Source organism: Schistocerca nitens, chromosome 10, assembly GCF_023898315.1.
Source record: "Schistocerca nitens isolate TAMUIC-IGC-003100 chromosome 10, iqSchNite1.1, whole genome shotgun sequence".
In the NCBI taxonomy this organism is placed as follows: domain Eukaryota; kingdom Metazoa; phylum Arthropoda; class Insecta; order Orthoptera; family Acrididae; genus Schistocerca; species Schistocerca nitens.
Window position 1 is genome coordinate 48929110 of NC_064623.1, and position 18047 is coordinate 48947156.

Sequence of the window (18047 nt, forward strand, 5' to 3'; positions counted from 1 at the left end):
CAGTGTGATCATGTGATGTATCTGACCCCAGGAATGTGTCAATAAAGTTTCCCCTTCCTGGGACAATGAATTCACGGTGTTCTTATTTCAATTTCCAGGAGTGTATAAGAATATGTAATGGACACAAGTGTTATCCTTCACATCTCTACAGAATCAGTGGCTTGACCACTCGATACTGCGAAGATCAACCCTCGAAATATGAAGATCGAAGCTACCTGCTGCTCGGTTGTTCTCTTCAAGCTTGAGAGCAGGCCAAATTCAGTAAGACAATCACCAAACTGGAAATTTGGCTAAGCCCGAGTATCACGAACCACGCCAAAAAGTCAAAAATCTATGTTCACAACGCGAGGTACTTTCATGACACGAACATTCTCCTCGCAATGTCGAGACAACACTGAGCACCGGCCGCTGTGGCCGAGCGGTTCTTGGCGCTTCAGTCTGGAACCGCGCTGCTGCTACGGTCGCAGGTTCGAATTCCGACTCGGGCACGGCTGTGGTGATGTCCTTAGGTTAGTTAGGTTTAAGTAGTTCTAACTAGGGGAATGATGACCTAAGATGTTAAGTCCCATAGTGCTCAGAGCCATTTGACACAGTATGTTACATTGGATGGAGTCATCGTCAGATTTAGAACTAACTTCGGATGTGCCCCAAGGAAGTGTGTTAGAACCCTTGCTGCTCATGTTATACATTAATGACCTTGCAGACAATGTTAACAGTAAAATAAGGCCTTTCGCAGATGATGCAGTTTTCTGTGATGAAGTACTATCTGAAAGAAGCTGCATAAATATTCAGTCAGATCTTGATAAGAGTTCAGCGTGGTGCAGAGATTGGCAGCTTGCTCTAATGTTCAGGATTGTAAGACTTTACACATCACAAAACGAAAAAACGTAGTGTGCTATGACTATAATATCAGAGAGTCACTGTTGGAATCGGCCAACTCATACAAATACTTGGGTGTAACACTTTGTAGAGATATCAAATGGAATGATCACATAGTTTCACTCGTCGGTAAAGTGGGTTAACGACTTCAGTTTACTTGTACAATACTGGGGAAGTACAATCACTCTACAAAAGAGATTGCTTACAAGTCACTCGTCCGACCAGTTCTAGAATATTGCTCAAGTGTATGGGTCCCGTACCAGATAGGATTGACAGGGGATATTGTACGTATACAGAGGAAGACAGCGCGAATGTTCACAGGTTTGTTTAATACGTGGGAGAGCGTCACAGAGATACTGAAGGAACTGAATTGGAAGACTCTTGATGATAGACGTAAACAATACCGAGAAAGCCTGCTAACAAAGTTTCGAGAACCGGCTACAAACGATGCCACTAAGAACGGCCTACATACCACTCACACTGGGATTGTGAGGACGAGATCAGAGTAATTACTGCACACACAGAAGCATTCAAAGAATCATTGTTCCCGCGCTCCATACGTGAATGGAACAGGAAGAAACGGTAATAACTTGTACAATGGTATGTACCTTTTGCTATGCAGCACACGTTGGTCTGCAGAGTATAGATGTAGACGTTGATTGATAAATTTACTGTTAAAATTCCCATAGCATTCCTTCCTGGCGACGTACGACGGTCACTCCAAAAGAAATGCACACTAATTTTTTTAAATCCATCTTTTATTCTACATGTTTGAAAGTTTTACAGTGTGTAGATACATCCTTTAGGAACAATATTTTCATTTCTCCACATAATTTCCATACCTCTCAACTGCCTTACACCATCTTGGAACCAGCGCCTGTATACCCACACGGTAAGATTCTGGACCAACCTGTTGGAACCACTGTTTGGCCGCGTGCACAAGGGATCATCTTCAAACCAGGAAGAGAGTCTTTCAGTTTCCTAAAGAGATGATAGTCACATGGAGCCAGGTCAGGACTACTGTAAGGCGGGTGTTTCAGTGTTGTCCATTCGACTTTTGTGATCGATTCCATGGATTTTTGACTGACATGTGGCTGTGCATTGTCGTGCAACAGCAAAACATCCTGCTTTTGCCGATGTGGTCGAACACGACTCAGTCGAGCCTGAAATTTCTTCAGTGTCGTCATATATGCATCAGAATTGTTGGTGGTTCCACTTGGCATGATGTCCACAAGAAAGAGTCCTCCGGAATCGAAAAACACGGTAGCCATAACTTTTCCAGCAGAAGGTGTGATTTTCAATTTTTTTTTCCTTGGGTGAATTTGCATGATGCCACTCCATTGACTGCCTCTTCGTCTCTGGTGAAAAATGATTACCTGTCACAATTCTTCCAAGAAATTCATCTCCACCATTCTCGTACTGTTCCAAAAGTTCGCTGCATACCGTTTTTCTTGTTTCTTTGTGAGCCACTGTCAACATCCTGGGAACCTACCAGCAGTCACCAATTCGTTAACTCTCTGCACATTGTCTGGAGTGTGTGCAGTACGAGGCCTGCCTCTGCGAGGACAATCCTCAATATTGCCGTGCCCGCTTTCATCACGTAACCTGCTTGCCCACCGACTAACTGTACTGCGATCGACAGCAGCATCTCCGTACACCTTTTTCAACCTCTTGTGGATGTTTCCCACTGTCTCGTTTTCACAGCACAGGAATTCTATGACAGCACGTTGCTTCTGACAAACGTCAAATGTAGCAGCCATCTTGAAGACATGCTGTGACGGCGCCACTCACGGGAACAGGTTGAACTAAGTTTGAAAACAAGCGGGAAGGATGTATCTACACACTGTAAAACGTTCACACATGCAGAATGAAAACAGTATTTTTACAAAAATAGTGTGGATTTCTTTTGGAGTGACCATCGTACAACCTCCCACACTCGTCTCACGAAATGACCCCGACGAGAAAAATCAGAGAAAATCGACATGGAACGCAGTCTTTTCACAGTAATTCCTCCCGCGCACCTTTCGCGAATCCGACAGGAAAGTGACGAAATGACAGTGTTAGCGCGTGTACCCTCTGCTCCCCACCGTAAGCTGGAGAGCGAATGCTGGTACAGTATTTTCCTTGCCACATTACTGGTTGAGCCGGCCGAAGTGGCCGTGCGGTTAAAGGCGCTGCAGTCTGGAACCGCAAGACCGCTACGGTCGCAGGTTCGAATCCTGCCTCGGGCATGGATGTTTGTGATGTCCTTAGGTTAGTTAGGTTTAACTAGTTCTAAGTTCTAGGGGACTAATGACCTCAGCAGTTGAGTCCCATAGTGCTCAGAGCCATCTGAACCATTTGAACCATTACTGGTTGTGAGCTCGTCCGTCTGAAGCGCCCCGCTGTACAACTTAAACTGTCCGCAGCATTCCGCCGGCAGTGTGTTGTTTGTCCACGCGAGCCTAGTGCCCAGTGTTTGGTTTCCGTGGGAGCGGGACAGGCGTCTAGATGCGAGCGGGCTGGGATATCGCCGCGGCCCGGATCGTCCCGGGAAAGGTCACCAAGTCTGACCCCGTGACGTCACCGAGTATACGTAGCAGACGCAGTGGGTGCGGTACGTTACACTAGCCACTCGTATCAAACACGGTGATAAACACTCAGAGACGTTAGTACGGCTATCTCAATAGGCCGGTTTACGTTACCGCTGCTGGTGAATGACGCTTCCTCGCTAAATAGAACGCGAGTAAAAAATCTGTCTTTGTCCCGTAATTTCTCTTGTGCCCGGTGGCAGAACTGTACACGACGTTCAAAGTCGTCGCCATGCAACTCCTGGTGCATAGAAATATGGTACGGGTGCAATCGATGTTGATGTAGCATTCTCAACACAGACGTTTCTGAGATTCCCGATTCTCGCATAATTTGTCTGCTATTGATGTGCGGATTAGCCGCGACAGCAGCTAAAACACCTACTTGGGCATCATCATTTGTTACAGGTCGTGGTTGACGTTTCATGCGTAGCTGAACACTTCCTGTTTCCTTAAATAACGTAACTATCCGGCGAACGGTCCGGACACTTGGACGCTGTCGTCCAGGATACCGAGCAGCATACATAGCACACGCCCGTTGGGCATTTTGATCACAATAGCCGTACATCAACACGATATCGACCTTTTCCGCAATTAGTAAACGGTCCATTTTAACACGGGTAATGTATCACGAAGCGAATACCGTTTGCACTGGCGGAATGTTACGTGATACCACGTACCATTACGTTTGTGACTAGTACAGCACCATCTATTCGCCGGCCGTGGTGGCCAAGCGGTTAAAGGCGCTGCAGTCTGGAACCGCGCGACCGCTACGGTCGCAGGTTCGAATCCTGCCTCGGGCATGGATGTGTGTGATGTCCTTAGGTTAGTTAGGTTTAAGTAGTTCTAAGTTCTAGGGGACTGATGACCTTAGAAATTAAGTCCCATAGTGCTCAGAGCCATTTTGAGCACCATCTATTACAAAGCGAAAGAAGTGGTCCAGCTAAAACATTCATATTTCTTTACGTAATACACGAATATGTAATTAAAATGGGGGTTCCTATTTAAAAAACGCAGTTGATATCCGTTTGACCTAAGGCAGCACCATCTAGCGGGCCAACCATAGCGCCATCTGGTTTCCCCCTTCAAGCTAGACGAGTTTCGTTCTTTGTAGTTTTTCCGCTTGACGCTTATTTCGTGAGATATTTGGCCCGGTCACGACCAATGGACCACTCTGTGTATATATACAGGGTGATCAAAAAGTCAGCATAAATTTGAAAACTGAATAAATCACGGAATAATTTAGATACAGAGGTGCAAATTGACACACATGCTTGGAATGACATAGGGTTTTATTAGAACCAAAAAAATACAAAAGTTCAAAAAATGTCCAACAGATGGCGCTTCATCTGATCAGACTAGCAATAATTAGCATAACAAAGTAAGACAAAGCAAAGATGACGTTCTTTACAGGAAATGCTCAATATGTCCACCATCATTCCTCAACAAAGCTGTAGTCGAGGATTAATGTTGTGAACAGCACTGTGAAGCATGTCCGGAGTTATGGTGAGGTATTGGCGTCAGATGTTGTCTTTCAGCATCCCTAGAGATGTCGGTCGATCATGATACACTTGCGACTTCAGGTAACCCCAAAGCCAATAATCGCACGGACTGAGGTCTGGGGACCTGGGAGGCCAACATGACGAAAGTGGCGGCTGAGCACACGATCATCACCAAACGATGCGCGCAAGAGATCTTTCACGCATCTAGCAATATGGGGTGGTTCTAATAAAACCCCATGTCATTCCAAGCACATGTGTCAATCTTTACTTCTCTATCTACATTATTCCGTGGTTTATTAAGTTTTCAAATTCATACCGACTTTTTGATCACCTAGTGTATATAGATGTGTGTGTGTGTGTGTGTGTGTGTAAATCGGTGAAATGCCATGAGTAATGAGGATAATAGGCGAGGGGCACTACGTTAGTAGTGGTTGGATAAGCTGACCATCTCGGTCTGACGGGAGGCGTGCTGGAGCAGTCCATGCAGTTGCAGTGACCTCTGTGCTAGGATGGCTTAGTGATCAGAGTAACTGCTTAGTAAGCAGGAGGCCTGGGTTTCAGTCCCAGTCTGGTACAAATTTTCGTGTTTCCATATTGATTTCAATCACAGGCCACTCACAGCCAACGTCTATAATTCTTTGTGTCACTATTTTATTCTGCCCCTGGTAAGTATTATTCATAAATTAATAAACTCTCTGGGTTCATCTGAGGTGTAGGGTACGATGTATGATGCATACACTACATCGAAACGCGCCGCCATCATTATACCACATGCTTATAAAACCCTGGTCATTTCGCGAAAGCCGGCCAGAGTGGCGGTGCGGTTCTAGGCGCTGCAGTCTGGAGCCGAGCGACCGCTACGGTCGCAGGTTCGAATCCTGCCTCGGGCATGGATGTGTGTGATGTCCTTAGGTTAGTTACGTTTAATTAGTTGTAGGTTCTAGGCGACTGATGACCTCAGAAGAAGTCGCATAGTGCTCAGAGCCATTTGAACCATTTCGCGAAAACTACATTCAAATTTAACGGTGGTCAAATGTCTTGTTTGTCTTTGATGGAGGTTGATGCATCTCAGATTTCTGTTTCAAACAAGTTGAAAATGCCGACTTTACTGCAGTTTACTTTTAACTGGGGTTCGTGCACTCAGACAATTGTACAGATTGCACAATGCTGACTGTGTTGTTCTCTGCGCGCAGGTCTCCTGGTTCGGCCACTCCTGCTAGACTGTTGGTGACGCCGTGGTGTCCACCATGGTGGTGATGCTGAAGCAGTGCTGCTGCGGGTGCACACTCAAGACAGGTACCCTCATCATCGCCGTCGTGTTTGCGGTGAGTACCTGTTTTTCTTACTTTTTTTGGGGGGGGGGGGTGGTGGAGGGGCAGGGAGAAGGGAGAGGGCGTTAGCCTTGTGACTAGGATGATGTGGTCCGCCATGGAGTCCTCATCTACGCGAGCCTACTCACCTTCGAGAAGCACCTGCATCCAATGTCCTCTTTCATTTGTTGAATACATTCCACTCTCTCTCTTCTCTTACAGTTTTTTCTCTCTCCTGCTCCTTCCTTGATGTCTTAACTCATGTCCTGTCATCCAGCCACACCGTCTTATTTTCCACATTTCCTCACCGTTTCTACGGAGGACCTACCTCGTTATTTTATCAGCCCACCTAATTTCTACCATCCTTCCGTATCATTAGAAACGCTTTGCTTCTCCTCATTTCTGGATACACCTCACTACCATACAATGTTGTGCTCCAAACGTACATTCCCAGAAACTTTTTCCTCAAATTAGGGTAAATCCGGGAGAGATGGCGCGCATTTTCAAAATCGCATGTGTGAAGTCCCGCAGCGAACTTTTCGTGTGAATTTTTTTGCACAACTGAAAACTCCACTTGTTTAACGGATACAATTTTTTTGATTTTATTCAATGTAACATTTAAACAAAATATTTGACCATGAAAATATCTTTACGATGCAGCGTCTATCCTTTATCATACGGGTGAAACGCCACATCCTAAAAAACCGCACAACTACCCTGTTTTTACGTGAAAACCTGTGTGTATACATTTATTTTGTCAGTATTCTGCGATTAAATTTTAAGTTCAAAATGGTTCAAATGGCTCTGAGCACTATGGGACTTAACTGCTGTGGTCATCAGTCCCCTAGAACCTACAACTACTTAAACCTAACTAACCTAAGGACATCAGACATATCCATGCCCGAGGCACGATTCGAACCTGCTACCGTAGCGGTCGCTCGGTTCCAGACTGGTGCGCCTAGAACCGCTCGGCCGCACCGGCCGGCAAATTTTAAGTAACTGGAAGATATTTCTAATCGTGAATACTGAATAATATCGTGCATTGATCTTCATGAGACTGAAATAACTACCTAAAAATGGGTGTTAAGTCATTTGAACGAAAATAAAAGGAAAACAGAAATGTTTTCACTTATTTAACACTGTTATTCGCAAATACCCATCACGAAAAAGTATGCCACAGATATATCGGATTTAATTGCGGCATGTATCCAGATCTGTAGGGGAGAGACGCCGCACCTTATAAATTCATGATCTTGAGAGCGAAGATGGCAGCAAAAGAATCAAAACACGCTCAACAGAACTTACTGTTACTACAATTACTCAAACATTTGGAAACACACACATCAAAAGAAGTTTTGCATCACCTCAGTTCCGAGAGTTCCAGAACCTACAAAGAAAATTGGAAGAGAGATCAACATCAACATCATTTCCGCCCTTCTTAATTCTCATCAAAACCACACATTGCATGTTGTACCACCATACAGCGAGAACTTCAGAGGTGGTGGTCCAGATTTCTGTACACACCGTACCTCTAATACCCAGTAGCACTTCCTCTTGCATCGATGCATCAATGTATTCGCCGTGGCATACTTTCCACAAGTTCCTCAAGGCACTGTTTATCAACAGCGATTCGGCGTAGATCCCTCAGAGTGGTTGCTGGGTCACGTCGTCCGTAAACAGCCCTTTTCAATCTATCCCAGGCATGTCAGGGTTCATGTCTGGAGAACATGCTGGACGCCCTAGTCCAGCGATGTCGTTATCCTGAAGGAAGTCTGAACTTCCTGACGGATTAAAACTTTATGCCGGACCGAGACTCGAACTCGAGACCTTTGCCTTTCGCGGGCAAGTGCTCTACCAAGTGAAAGGCAAAGGTCCAGAGTTCGAGTCTCGGTCCGGCACACAGTTTTAATGTGCCAGGAAGTTTCATATCAGCGCACCGCTGCGGAGTGAAAATCTCATTCTGAAGGAAGTCATTCACAAGATGTGCACGATGCGGGCGCGAATTGTCGTCCATGAAGACGATGCCTCGCCAATATGCTACCGATATGGTTGCACTATCGATAGGAGGATGGCATTCACGTATCGTACAGCCGCTACGGCGCCTTCCATGACCACCAGCGGCGTACGACGGCCCCACATAATGCCATCCCAAAACAGCAGGAAACCTCCACCTTGCTGCACTCGCTGTACAGTGTGTCTAAGTGTTCAGCCTGACCGGGTTGACTCCAAACACATCTCCGACGATTGTCTGGTTGGAGGCATGTGCGACACTCATCGGTGAAGAGAACGTGATGCCAGTCCTGAGCGGTCCATTCGGCATGTTGATGGGCCCATCTGTACCGCGCTGCATGTCGTGGTTGCAAAGGTGTATCTCGTCGTGGACGTCGGGAGTGAAGTTGCGTATCATGCAGCCTATTGCGCACAGATTGAGTCGTAACACGGCGTCCTGTGGCTGCGCGAAAAGCATTGTTCAACATGGTGGCTTTGCTGTCAGGGTTTCTCCAAGCCAAGTAGCGGTCATCCACTGCAGTAGTAGCTCTTGGCCAGCCTGAGGTAGGCATGTCATCGACAGTTCCTGTCTCTCTGTATCTCCTCCGTGTCCGAACAACATCGCTTTGGTTCACTCCGAGACGCCTGGACACTTCTTCCTTTGTTGAGAGCCCTTCCTGCCACAAAGTAACAATGCGGACGCGATCGAACCGTGGTATTGACCATCTAGGCCTCGTTGAACTACAGATAACACGAGCCGTGTACCTCGTTTTTGGTGGTATGACTGGAATTGATTGGCTGTCGGTCCCACTCTTTTAGTAGGCGCAGCTCATGCATGTTTGTTTACATTTTTAGGCGGGTTTAGTGACATCTCTGATCAGTCAAATGGACTGTGTCAGTGATACAATATCCACAGTTCTGGGAACCGGGGTGATGCAAAACATTTTTCGATGTGTGTTTTAGTCTGGCGACATACCATCTGACTTTCGGAAGAATATCATGCACACAATTCCGAATACTGGAAGAGCTGACAAGTGCGAGAATTAGCGAACACAATCGGCCTAACAGCTCATGAATTCATACTGCTGACAAGAATAATATATAGAAGAATGGAAAAGAAAACGGACGGTGTTAGATGACGATCATTTGGCTTTAGGAAGGGTAATGGCACCAGAAAGGCAATTCTGACGTTGCGGCAGATAATGGAAGCAAGACTAAAGAAAAGTCAAGACATGTTCCGATTTGTTGGCCTGGAAGAAAAACGAAAATGTAAAATGGTGCAAGACATTCGAAATCTTGAGAAGCCATAGGGAGAGACGGGTAATACACAATATGTACAAGAGCCAAGAGGGAATAATAAGAGTAGAAGACCAAGAACGAAGTGCTCGGATTAAAAGGGCACAAGACAGGGATGTAGTCTTTCACCCCTACTGTTCAGTACACAGGGTGAGTCACTAACTGTTGGCACCATGAAAAACTTCGAAAGGATGATAGGAGCTGAAAAGTTCGTGGGACAAAAGTTGCATGGGACAATGGGGGCCACAATATGACGTTGGTTTTTTGTTGCTAGGTGGGGTCGCTTCAGAGATATGGTCAACTTTGTTTTTTAAATAGGATGCTATAGTTTGGTACTTATTTTCTGATAGCAGCTATCGAGATAAATTCAATGATGTGTAACAGTAATGTCAAGAAGAAGGTCAAAAAGGTGCCTTGAATGTCCATTTACAGAAGGTGTTCGAAGTGATTCAGGGTGCTAAATGGGTCCTGTCGACTCGACTACGTGACGTGGATTTCTGCCACTACTATATTGTTTGAGATGATGCTATAGCCACGCTAGACTGTGTGCTGTACAGGGCAAAAATTGTAGACGAAAACAGAGATTTGAATGCACCCAGTAAATAATTGAGGATGTAGGTTGTAAGTGCTGCTCTGAAATGGTGGGCCACATCAAACCATTAAGAAGAAGACTACTGATGAATAAAAAGAAAAAAATGGAGGCACTGTGGCTGGTGGGTCGTTAGACAAGTGTGGCGTGGTGTGTTGTTGCAGATCCTGGCGGGCCTGCAGGTCACCATGTACTCAGTGGGCGCCGTGGAGCTGTCAGAGCGCTACGACTATCTGCGCGGCGAGTTGGCGTTCCAGGAGCAGGAGTTGACTGGGACCTCAATGCCGTCTGGGGACGAGGACGAAGGGCCACTAGGCAGCAACGACACGAGCCACCACCACAGCTACGAGCACCCTGTGCCCCTTACCTTGCGGATCAAAATCACTAACAGTAAGTCATGCCTCGAACGACCACAAAACGTTGGGCCTTTATCGTTATTTCCTATAATTAGTACTGGTGTTCCACAGGGTTCAGTTTTGGGACCACTCATGTTTTTCAAGCTTCCATACCTCAGTTGGTATAAATGGAACACTTACATGGTCACTTTGTTATTCATCTGCCTGTCCAACTGCTAAGGGGACTTTTCCTCAGACACGAGTTGAGGCATCAAATTGATGTTCATGTCGTATACCAAGGTCTACAGTCCCTTCCAATCGAAAGATGCATCCATTTATTCAAACTCGTAAAGTCACCCATCACAACCTACATTCCCTTAGAATCATGAAATCTGGCAAAAACAAAGGTTTCACAGCCCAAGTAAGGGGAAAATTCTGAAAACTGCCAGTTTTTAATTATATCATATAAAAATGTTTTTCACCATTACAAACTTCCACTGAGATGACAAGCTCGGGATATCGACACGCACATGTAGACGTGGTGGTAATATCGTATACACAAGGTAGAAAATCACTAACAGTAAGTCACACCTCGAACGACTCTGAAGCCTTGGGCCTTTATCGTTACTTCCTATAATTGGTATTGGTGTTCTACAGGGCTCAGTTTTGGGACCACTCATGTTTTTCAAGCTTCTGTACCTCAGTTGGTAAAAAAGGAACACTTAAATGGTCACTTTGTTATTCGTCTGCCTGTCCAACTGCTAAGACGACTTTTCCTCAGACCCGAGTCGAGGCATCAAATTGATGTTCCTGTCATATACCAAGGTCTACAGTCCCTTGCAATCGAAATATACAACCATTTATTTAAACTCGTAAAGTCACCCATCACAACCTAGACGATACTTCCCATTGCCTTAGAATCATGAAATCTGGCAAAAACTAAAGTTTTGCAGCCCAAGTAAAGGAAAAATTCTGAAAACTGTCAATTTTTAAATCTATCATATAAAAATGTTTTTTGCCATTACAAACTTACACTGAGATGACAAGCTCGGGATAGCGACATGCACATGTTGAAGTGGTGGTAATATCGTATACACAAGGTAGAAAATAACTAATAGTAAGTCACACCTCGAACGACTCCGAAGCCTTGGACCTGTATCGTTACTTCCTATAATTAGTACTGGTGTTCCACAGGGTTCAGTTTTGGGACCACTCATGTTTTTCAAGCTTCGGTACCTCAGCTGGTAAAAACAGAACACTTATATGGTCACTTTGTTATTCGTCTGCCTGTCCAACTGCTAAGACGACTTTTCCTCAGACACGAATCGAGGCATTAAATTGATATTCATATCATATACAAAGGTCTACAGTCCCTTGCAGTCGAAAGATACAACCATTTATTGAAACTCGTAAAGTCACCCATCACAATCTACAGGTTACTTCTCATTGCCTTAGAATCATGAAATCTGGCAAAAACCAAGCTTTCGCAGCCCAAGTAAAGGAAAAATTCTGAAATCCGTCAATTTTTAATTATATCATATAAAAAACGTTTTTCTCTATTACAAACTTGCACTGAGATGACAAGCTCGGGATAGCGGCATGCACATGTAGACGTGGTGGTAATATCGTATACACAAGGTAGAAAATCACTAACAGTAAGTCACGCCTCGAACAACTCCAAAGCCTTGAGCCTGTATCGTTACTTCCTGTAATTAGTACTGGTGTTCCACAGGGTTCAGTTTTTGGGCCACTCATGTTGGTTTGTGAAGTGATTATGGCCGCACAATGGGAATTAACAGATTTTGCACACGGAATCATAGTTGGAGCTAGACTTATGGAACATTCCACTTGGGAAATCGTTAGGGAATTCAATATTTCCAGATCCACACTGTCAAGAGTGTGACGAGAACACCATATTTCCGGCATTAGCTCTCAACACGGACAACTCACTGGTGGACGGCTATCACTTAATGATCGAGAGCAGCAGCGTTTGTGTAGAGATGTCAGTGCTGACAGACAAGCAACACTGCGTGAAACAACTATAGAAATCTGTATCGGATTTCGACGGACGTATCCGTTGGGGCGGTTAATGTTCTCTGGTAGGAAACGATTGAAGCGAGTGCGTTTTGCTAACAGCAAGAAATCGACTGCAGGTCCTCTCCTGGGCTCATGACCATATCGGTTGGACCCTAGGCGACTTGTGGGGTGGTGAGTGGAAAAGTTTATCTCTATTGTTTTGTTGCCGTTCTCAACACAGGCTTTTTAACTACAATGTTGGCAACCAGAAAGTGATTAGCAAAAATGAGATGCCTGTAATTAAAGTTCACTGTGCCCACTCTGATGGAGAAACAAAGTTGTTGATCATTGAAGTTCATTATGCTGAGGATTTAGGATGATGTCTGGAATTCATAGAAAATGTAGTTTACTATAACAAGTTTCACTATATTCTGAAAACAATAAAGCTTAAAGTTCCAGACAAAAGTTTACCCTATCAACTCTTGTAGTATCAGAGCTGTTCAGAGTCTATTGTGCGGATCGTATTATCTCTAGATAATGAAACTGTTCAATAATAATTGTCGATGTAAATGTTTAAACAGAATGCTCGTCAAAATTTGATCTTAATACTCATCAAACGCACGGTGAAGGCCAATGAAGCTCTCAATTTAATTGTGCAATCAGGACACAGGTAAGTATCTGTAATAAAATTCTGATGTGGCTATGCTAAATACTTTTGGCGAGAGAATTATTTTAGTTGCACTGCATGCAATAGATGAGCTCTGAACTTGCCCTTTGGGGAGGTGCTACTGCTATAGTTTTATAGCTACCTTTTGCAAACTTCTCACGTCTTTGTTATTATAGCCTATCTCCATTATACCTACATCTAAACATCCTAGCTTTATCTAATCACTTACTTGATCTATGTTGCTTCCATACGCTTAGGACACAAAAACAGGAAATCGTGAATTTCAACCAAAATATTACTTTGTGAGATCCAGCATGCTGTTTCCATTAAATTACAATGAAAAAGGAACCCGAATATAAATTTTGAAATTTCTAGCTCCTTGCTGTTGCACTGATGATTTTTACGCAAAACGTCCAAATATCGAAAACTGTTAAAGTTACTAAACTGAAACTTAAACAATATTATTTTAGCATCACTCATGACATGCTATTAACTTTCCAGATTATTTACTTTACTTTTAAGGTATTGCTCAACATTCGTGACGTCATAACTAGTTACAGCGGACTAGGCTGGTACACAATGATGAGCATACGAATTCTATATGACGTAAGTAGGCTGCTTCCCTACAGACTGGTAAACTGCGGCCTGGTCAGATGAGTCCCGATCCCGGTCGGTAAGAGCTGATGGTGGGATTCGATGTGGTGCAAACCCCAGAGAGCCATGAACCGAAGTTATAAACAAGGCACTGTGCAAGCTGCTGATGCCACCATCATGGTGTGAGCTTTGTCTGCACTGGATCCTGGTTATGTGCGGCTACTTGGAGCCCATGTACGAGGTGCATTCAAGTTCTAAGGCCTCCGATATTTTTTCTCCGGACTGGAAAGAGATAGAAACATGCGCATTGTTTTAACATGAGGCCGCGTTCATTGTCAATACGTCCCAGAGATGGCAGCACCGTACGGCAGAAGGAATTTTACCACCAGTGGTGAGAATGAGAACTGTTTCAAATACTTAAAATGGCGACGTTTTCCTTACTTGAACAGCGTGCAATCATTCGTTTTCTGAATTTGCGTGGTGTGAAACCAACTGAAATTCATCGACAGTTGAAGGAGACATGAGGTGATGGAGTTATGGATGTGTCAAAAGTGCGTTCGTGGGTGCGACAGTTTAATGAAGGCAGAACATCGTGTGACAACAAACCGAAACAACTTCGGGCTCGCACAAGCCGGTCTGACGACACGATCGAGAAAGTGGAGAGAATTGTTTTGGGGGATCGCCGAATGACTGTTGAAAGCATCGCCTCCAGAGTTGGCATTTCTGTGGGTTCTGTACACACAATCCTGCATGACGACCTGAAAATGCGAAAAGTGTCATCCAGGTGGGTGCCACGAATGCTGACGGAGGACCACACGGCTGCCCGTGTGGCATGTTGCCAAGAAATGTTGACGCACAACGACAGCATGAACGGGACTTTCTTTTCGTCGGTTGTGACAATGGATGAGACGTGGATGCCATTTTTCAATCCAGAAACAAAGCGCCAGTCAGCTCAATGGAAGTACACAGATTCACCGCCACCAAAAAAATTTCGGGTTACCGCCAGTGCTGAAAAAATGATGGTGTCCATGTTCTGGGACAGCGAGGGCGTAATCCTTACCCATTGCGTTCCAAAGGGCACTACGGTAACAGGTGCATCCTACGAAAATGTTTTGAAGAACAAATTCCTTCCTGCACTGCAACAAAAAACGTCCAGGAAGGGCTGCGCGTGTGCTGTTTCACCAAGACAACGCACCCGCACGTCGAGCTAACGTTACGCAACAGTTTCTTCGTGATAACAACTTTGAAGTGATTCCTCATGCTCCCTACTCACCTGACCTGGCTCCTAGTGACTTTTGACTTTTCCCAACAATGAAAGACACTCTCCGTGGCCGCACATTCACCAGCCGTGCTGCTATTGCCTCAGCGATTTTCCAGTGGTCGAAACAGACTCCTAAAGAAGCCTTCGCCGCTGCCATGTAATCGTGGCGTCAGCGTTGTGTAAAATGTGTACGTCTGCAGGGTGATTACGTCGAGAAGTAGCGCCAGCTTCATAGATTTCGGGTGAGTAGTTAATTAGAAAAAAAATCGGAGGCCTTAGAACTTGAATGCACCTCGTACAGCCATTCCTGGACTACTTGTTCCCAAAGAACAATGGAATATTTATGAAGGTACGGCGGGGCGGTAAACATAAAGAAGTGCGGTTGAAGCTTTTTCACACGAAATGTGCATATAAAAACGTTGATTAAAAAAAACGTTATTGCAAATTTTGGCTCTCACGTAAGTCTCAGGGGATGATTTCCACACTTGGAGCATTAGTACACTTCCACACCCGCGCATTTGTTATAGTTTTTGAATTAATTATTCACTCAGACATAAGTACAGTGTATGCTAGGGAACAAAAATTAGGCGATTATTATAACAAAATCGGTTTTTCACGACACAGTTCGATCACTATTTATTGGCGTTGTCCTTTTCTTTCACACAATGCAATTAGCACTGGTGAGACGGTTTACAGTTTTACTTTAATAATAAATTGACTGCGAGCCCCCAATAGCAGTAGTGTAGGCTGCTATAAACGAAAATTATTGAAATAATTCGAACAGAACCACAAGTCCCACTGTCGTCTTTGTTCTAACAGTTTTGGCACGAAATCACAATTCGCCACATGTTCACTTACGACGATGTATACCTCGTAAATCGTTCTCACACAAATAATCGTAGCACTTCCAGTTCACCAAAGATATGCTTGCACACTTGCAGTATTAAGCAATACTCTTTGTCGATGTCGAAATAAATCGGCGTGAAAAAGAATTCTCTAACGATCACATGGGCCACCCACCCGCCAGAACGACTGACCAACGACTGACCCATGGCCAAGATGGCCGCTCGCTTATGTAGGCTCGAACGTCAACCCACTGGTTATGCAAGTACCAATATCACCAGTTAAGGTTACAAATTTTGATACATACATCCCTCGACAGAAATAAGTACACCATCGGAACCGCGCTAAAAAGTACATTTAATTTAGTACATTACATTAATATATAGGATTATTCTATCGCCCGTAAATCAAGTTTTAGTTTCTGCAAAATTTCGCCACTTAGCGCAAATTTGTTTGTTGACATCTGTGCTGCCAAGTTTTTACATAGAACTGCATATAGCACCGTTTTCAGACGTTAAAAAATAGCGATCTACACATTGCGCTGCTCAAAATCTACACCGAGCGAGGTGGCGCAGTGGTTAGACACTGGACTCGCATTCGGGAGGACGACGGTTCAATCCCGCGTCCGGCCATCCTGATTTAGGTTTTCCGTGATTTCCCTAAATCACTCCAGACAAATGCCGGGATGGTTCCTCTGAAAGGGCACGGCCGACTTCCTTCCCAATCCTTCCCTAATCCGATGAGACCGATGACCTCGCTGTCTGGTCTCCTTCCCCAAACAACCCAATCCCCCTCAAAATCTTCATATCTATAATGATTAATAAATTATGGGCGATAAATGTTAATAATTTGCAAACAATGAAAGCTATTGCAAGTTAAGTGTATAGTATAACTTAACTAGTTTAAAATACGTGTGATGCCACCCAAAATATTATATAGTGCCGTTCTTTACGTCATAAATTTTCTATTGAATTTTATAAACAATTTTCCCTCAAACTTTGTTTATTGCTCTTTACGGGCTTAATTACATATGAATCTTAACATATGACTACGAAACTCCATCCGCTATGACGAAACATTTTAATGAGTGCTCGCTCATCCCTGTAAGTTGTTATTTACTATTTTTATTAATCTTTAAGTATTCGTGATATTAACCGATTTTGAGGTTACTATAACTTTTGCGTCTCGTGACTCGAAATAAAGATCTATCTTTCAGAAGGTGCATATTGCTGATCCAATCCACTACCGCATCGCTCTTCACCGTAAGTTACATAGTTTTCGCGTAATGCGCGAAAAACCACACAATCCCCAAGCTGCGGGCCACGTGGCCGCCCGGCGACCGTTGCAAATCTCGCGCTGGCGCGCCACGCGCTTCCGCGAATCGCGCACCATGTAGCGCGCTCGCTGTCCACAAAGCAATCCTTTCATACTAGTAATATTCATCTAATAACGCGGGTTTATACCGTCACAGACGACAATGCGCTATGTCAGTGGGTCATAACTGTCCGCATTTAGTTTGATGAACATTCTGGACAGTTCGAGCGAATGGTTTGGCCACGCAGATCGCCCGACTTGAATCTCACCGCACATTTGTAAGACATAATGGAGAGGTCTGTCCGTGCACAAAATCCTCCGCCGGCAACGCTGTCGCAATTATGGGCGGCTATAGACACAAGAGGTACCCTATGTCTATTGTCACCTCAGAGTACAGAGTTTAATTCTGGGACCATTTGCATACCTCAGTCAATAAGAACGATACACTTGCTGTCCGTCTGTCTGCCCGACTACTAAGACCCTTTTTGCTCAGAAACAGGTAGAAGTATCAAACTGAAATTGAGGAGCTATCAAATTGAATATCTAATACTCAGGACTACGGTCCCTTTGCGGTGTAAGAGCTGCAAACTTCAAATTCAATACAATCGAAAGATACAGCCATTTATTGAAACTCGCGACATCACTTATCAAAACCTACATAGAACTTTCCACTGATTTAGAATTAGGAAATTTGGTACCAAGCAAGGCTTCCCCGTGCTGTTGTTGTTGTGGTCTTCAGTCCAGACACTTGGTTTGATGCAGCTCTCAATGCTACTCTAGCCTGTGCAAGTTCTTCATCTCCCAGTATCTACTGCAGCCTACACCCTACTGAATTTGCTTAGTGTATTCATCTCTTTGTCTCTCTCTACGATTTTTACCCTCCAC

The 18047-nt window shown here is 44.4% G+C and overlaps 1 protein-coding gene across 1 annotated transcript in view; it reads left to right on the forward strand.

Moving 5' to 3' along the window:
- The window catches only part of LOC126210377 (uncharacterized), a 51421-nt gene that overhangs the window by 20080 nt on the left and 13294 nt on the right, over positions 1-18047 (forward strand). Inside the window, exons 2-3 of the mRNA XM_049939606.1 lie at positions 6142-6273; positions 10297-10522. Coding sequence (XP_049795563.1) covers positions 6196-6273; positions 10297-10522 — 304 coding nt within the window. The 5' untranslated portion in view covers positions 6142-6195. The remainder of the gene's footprint in view (positions 1-6141; positions 6274-10296; positions 10523-18047) is intronic.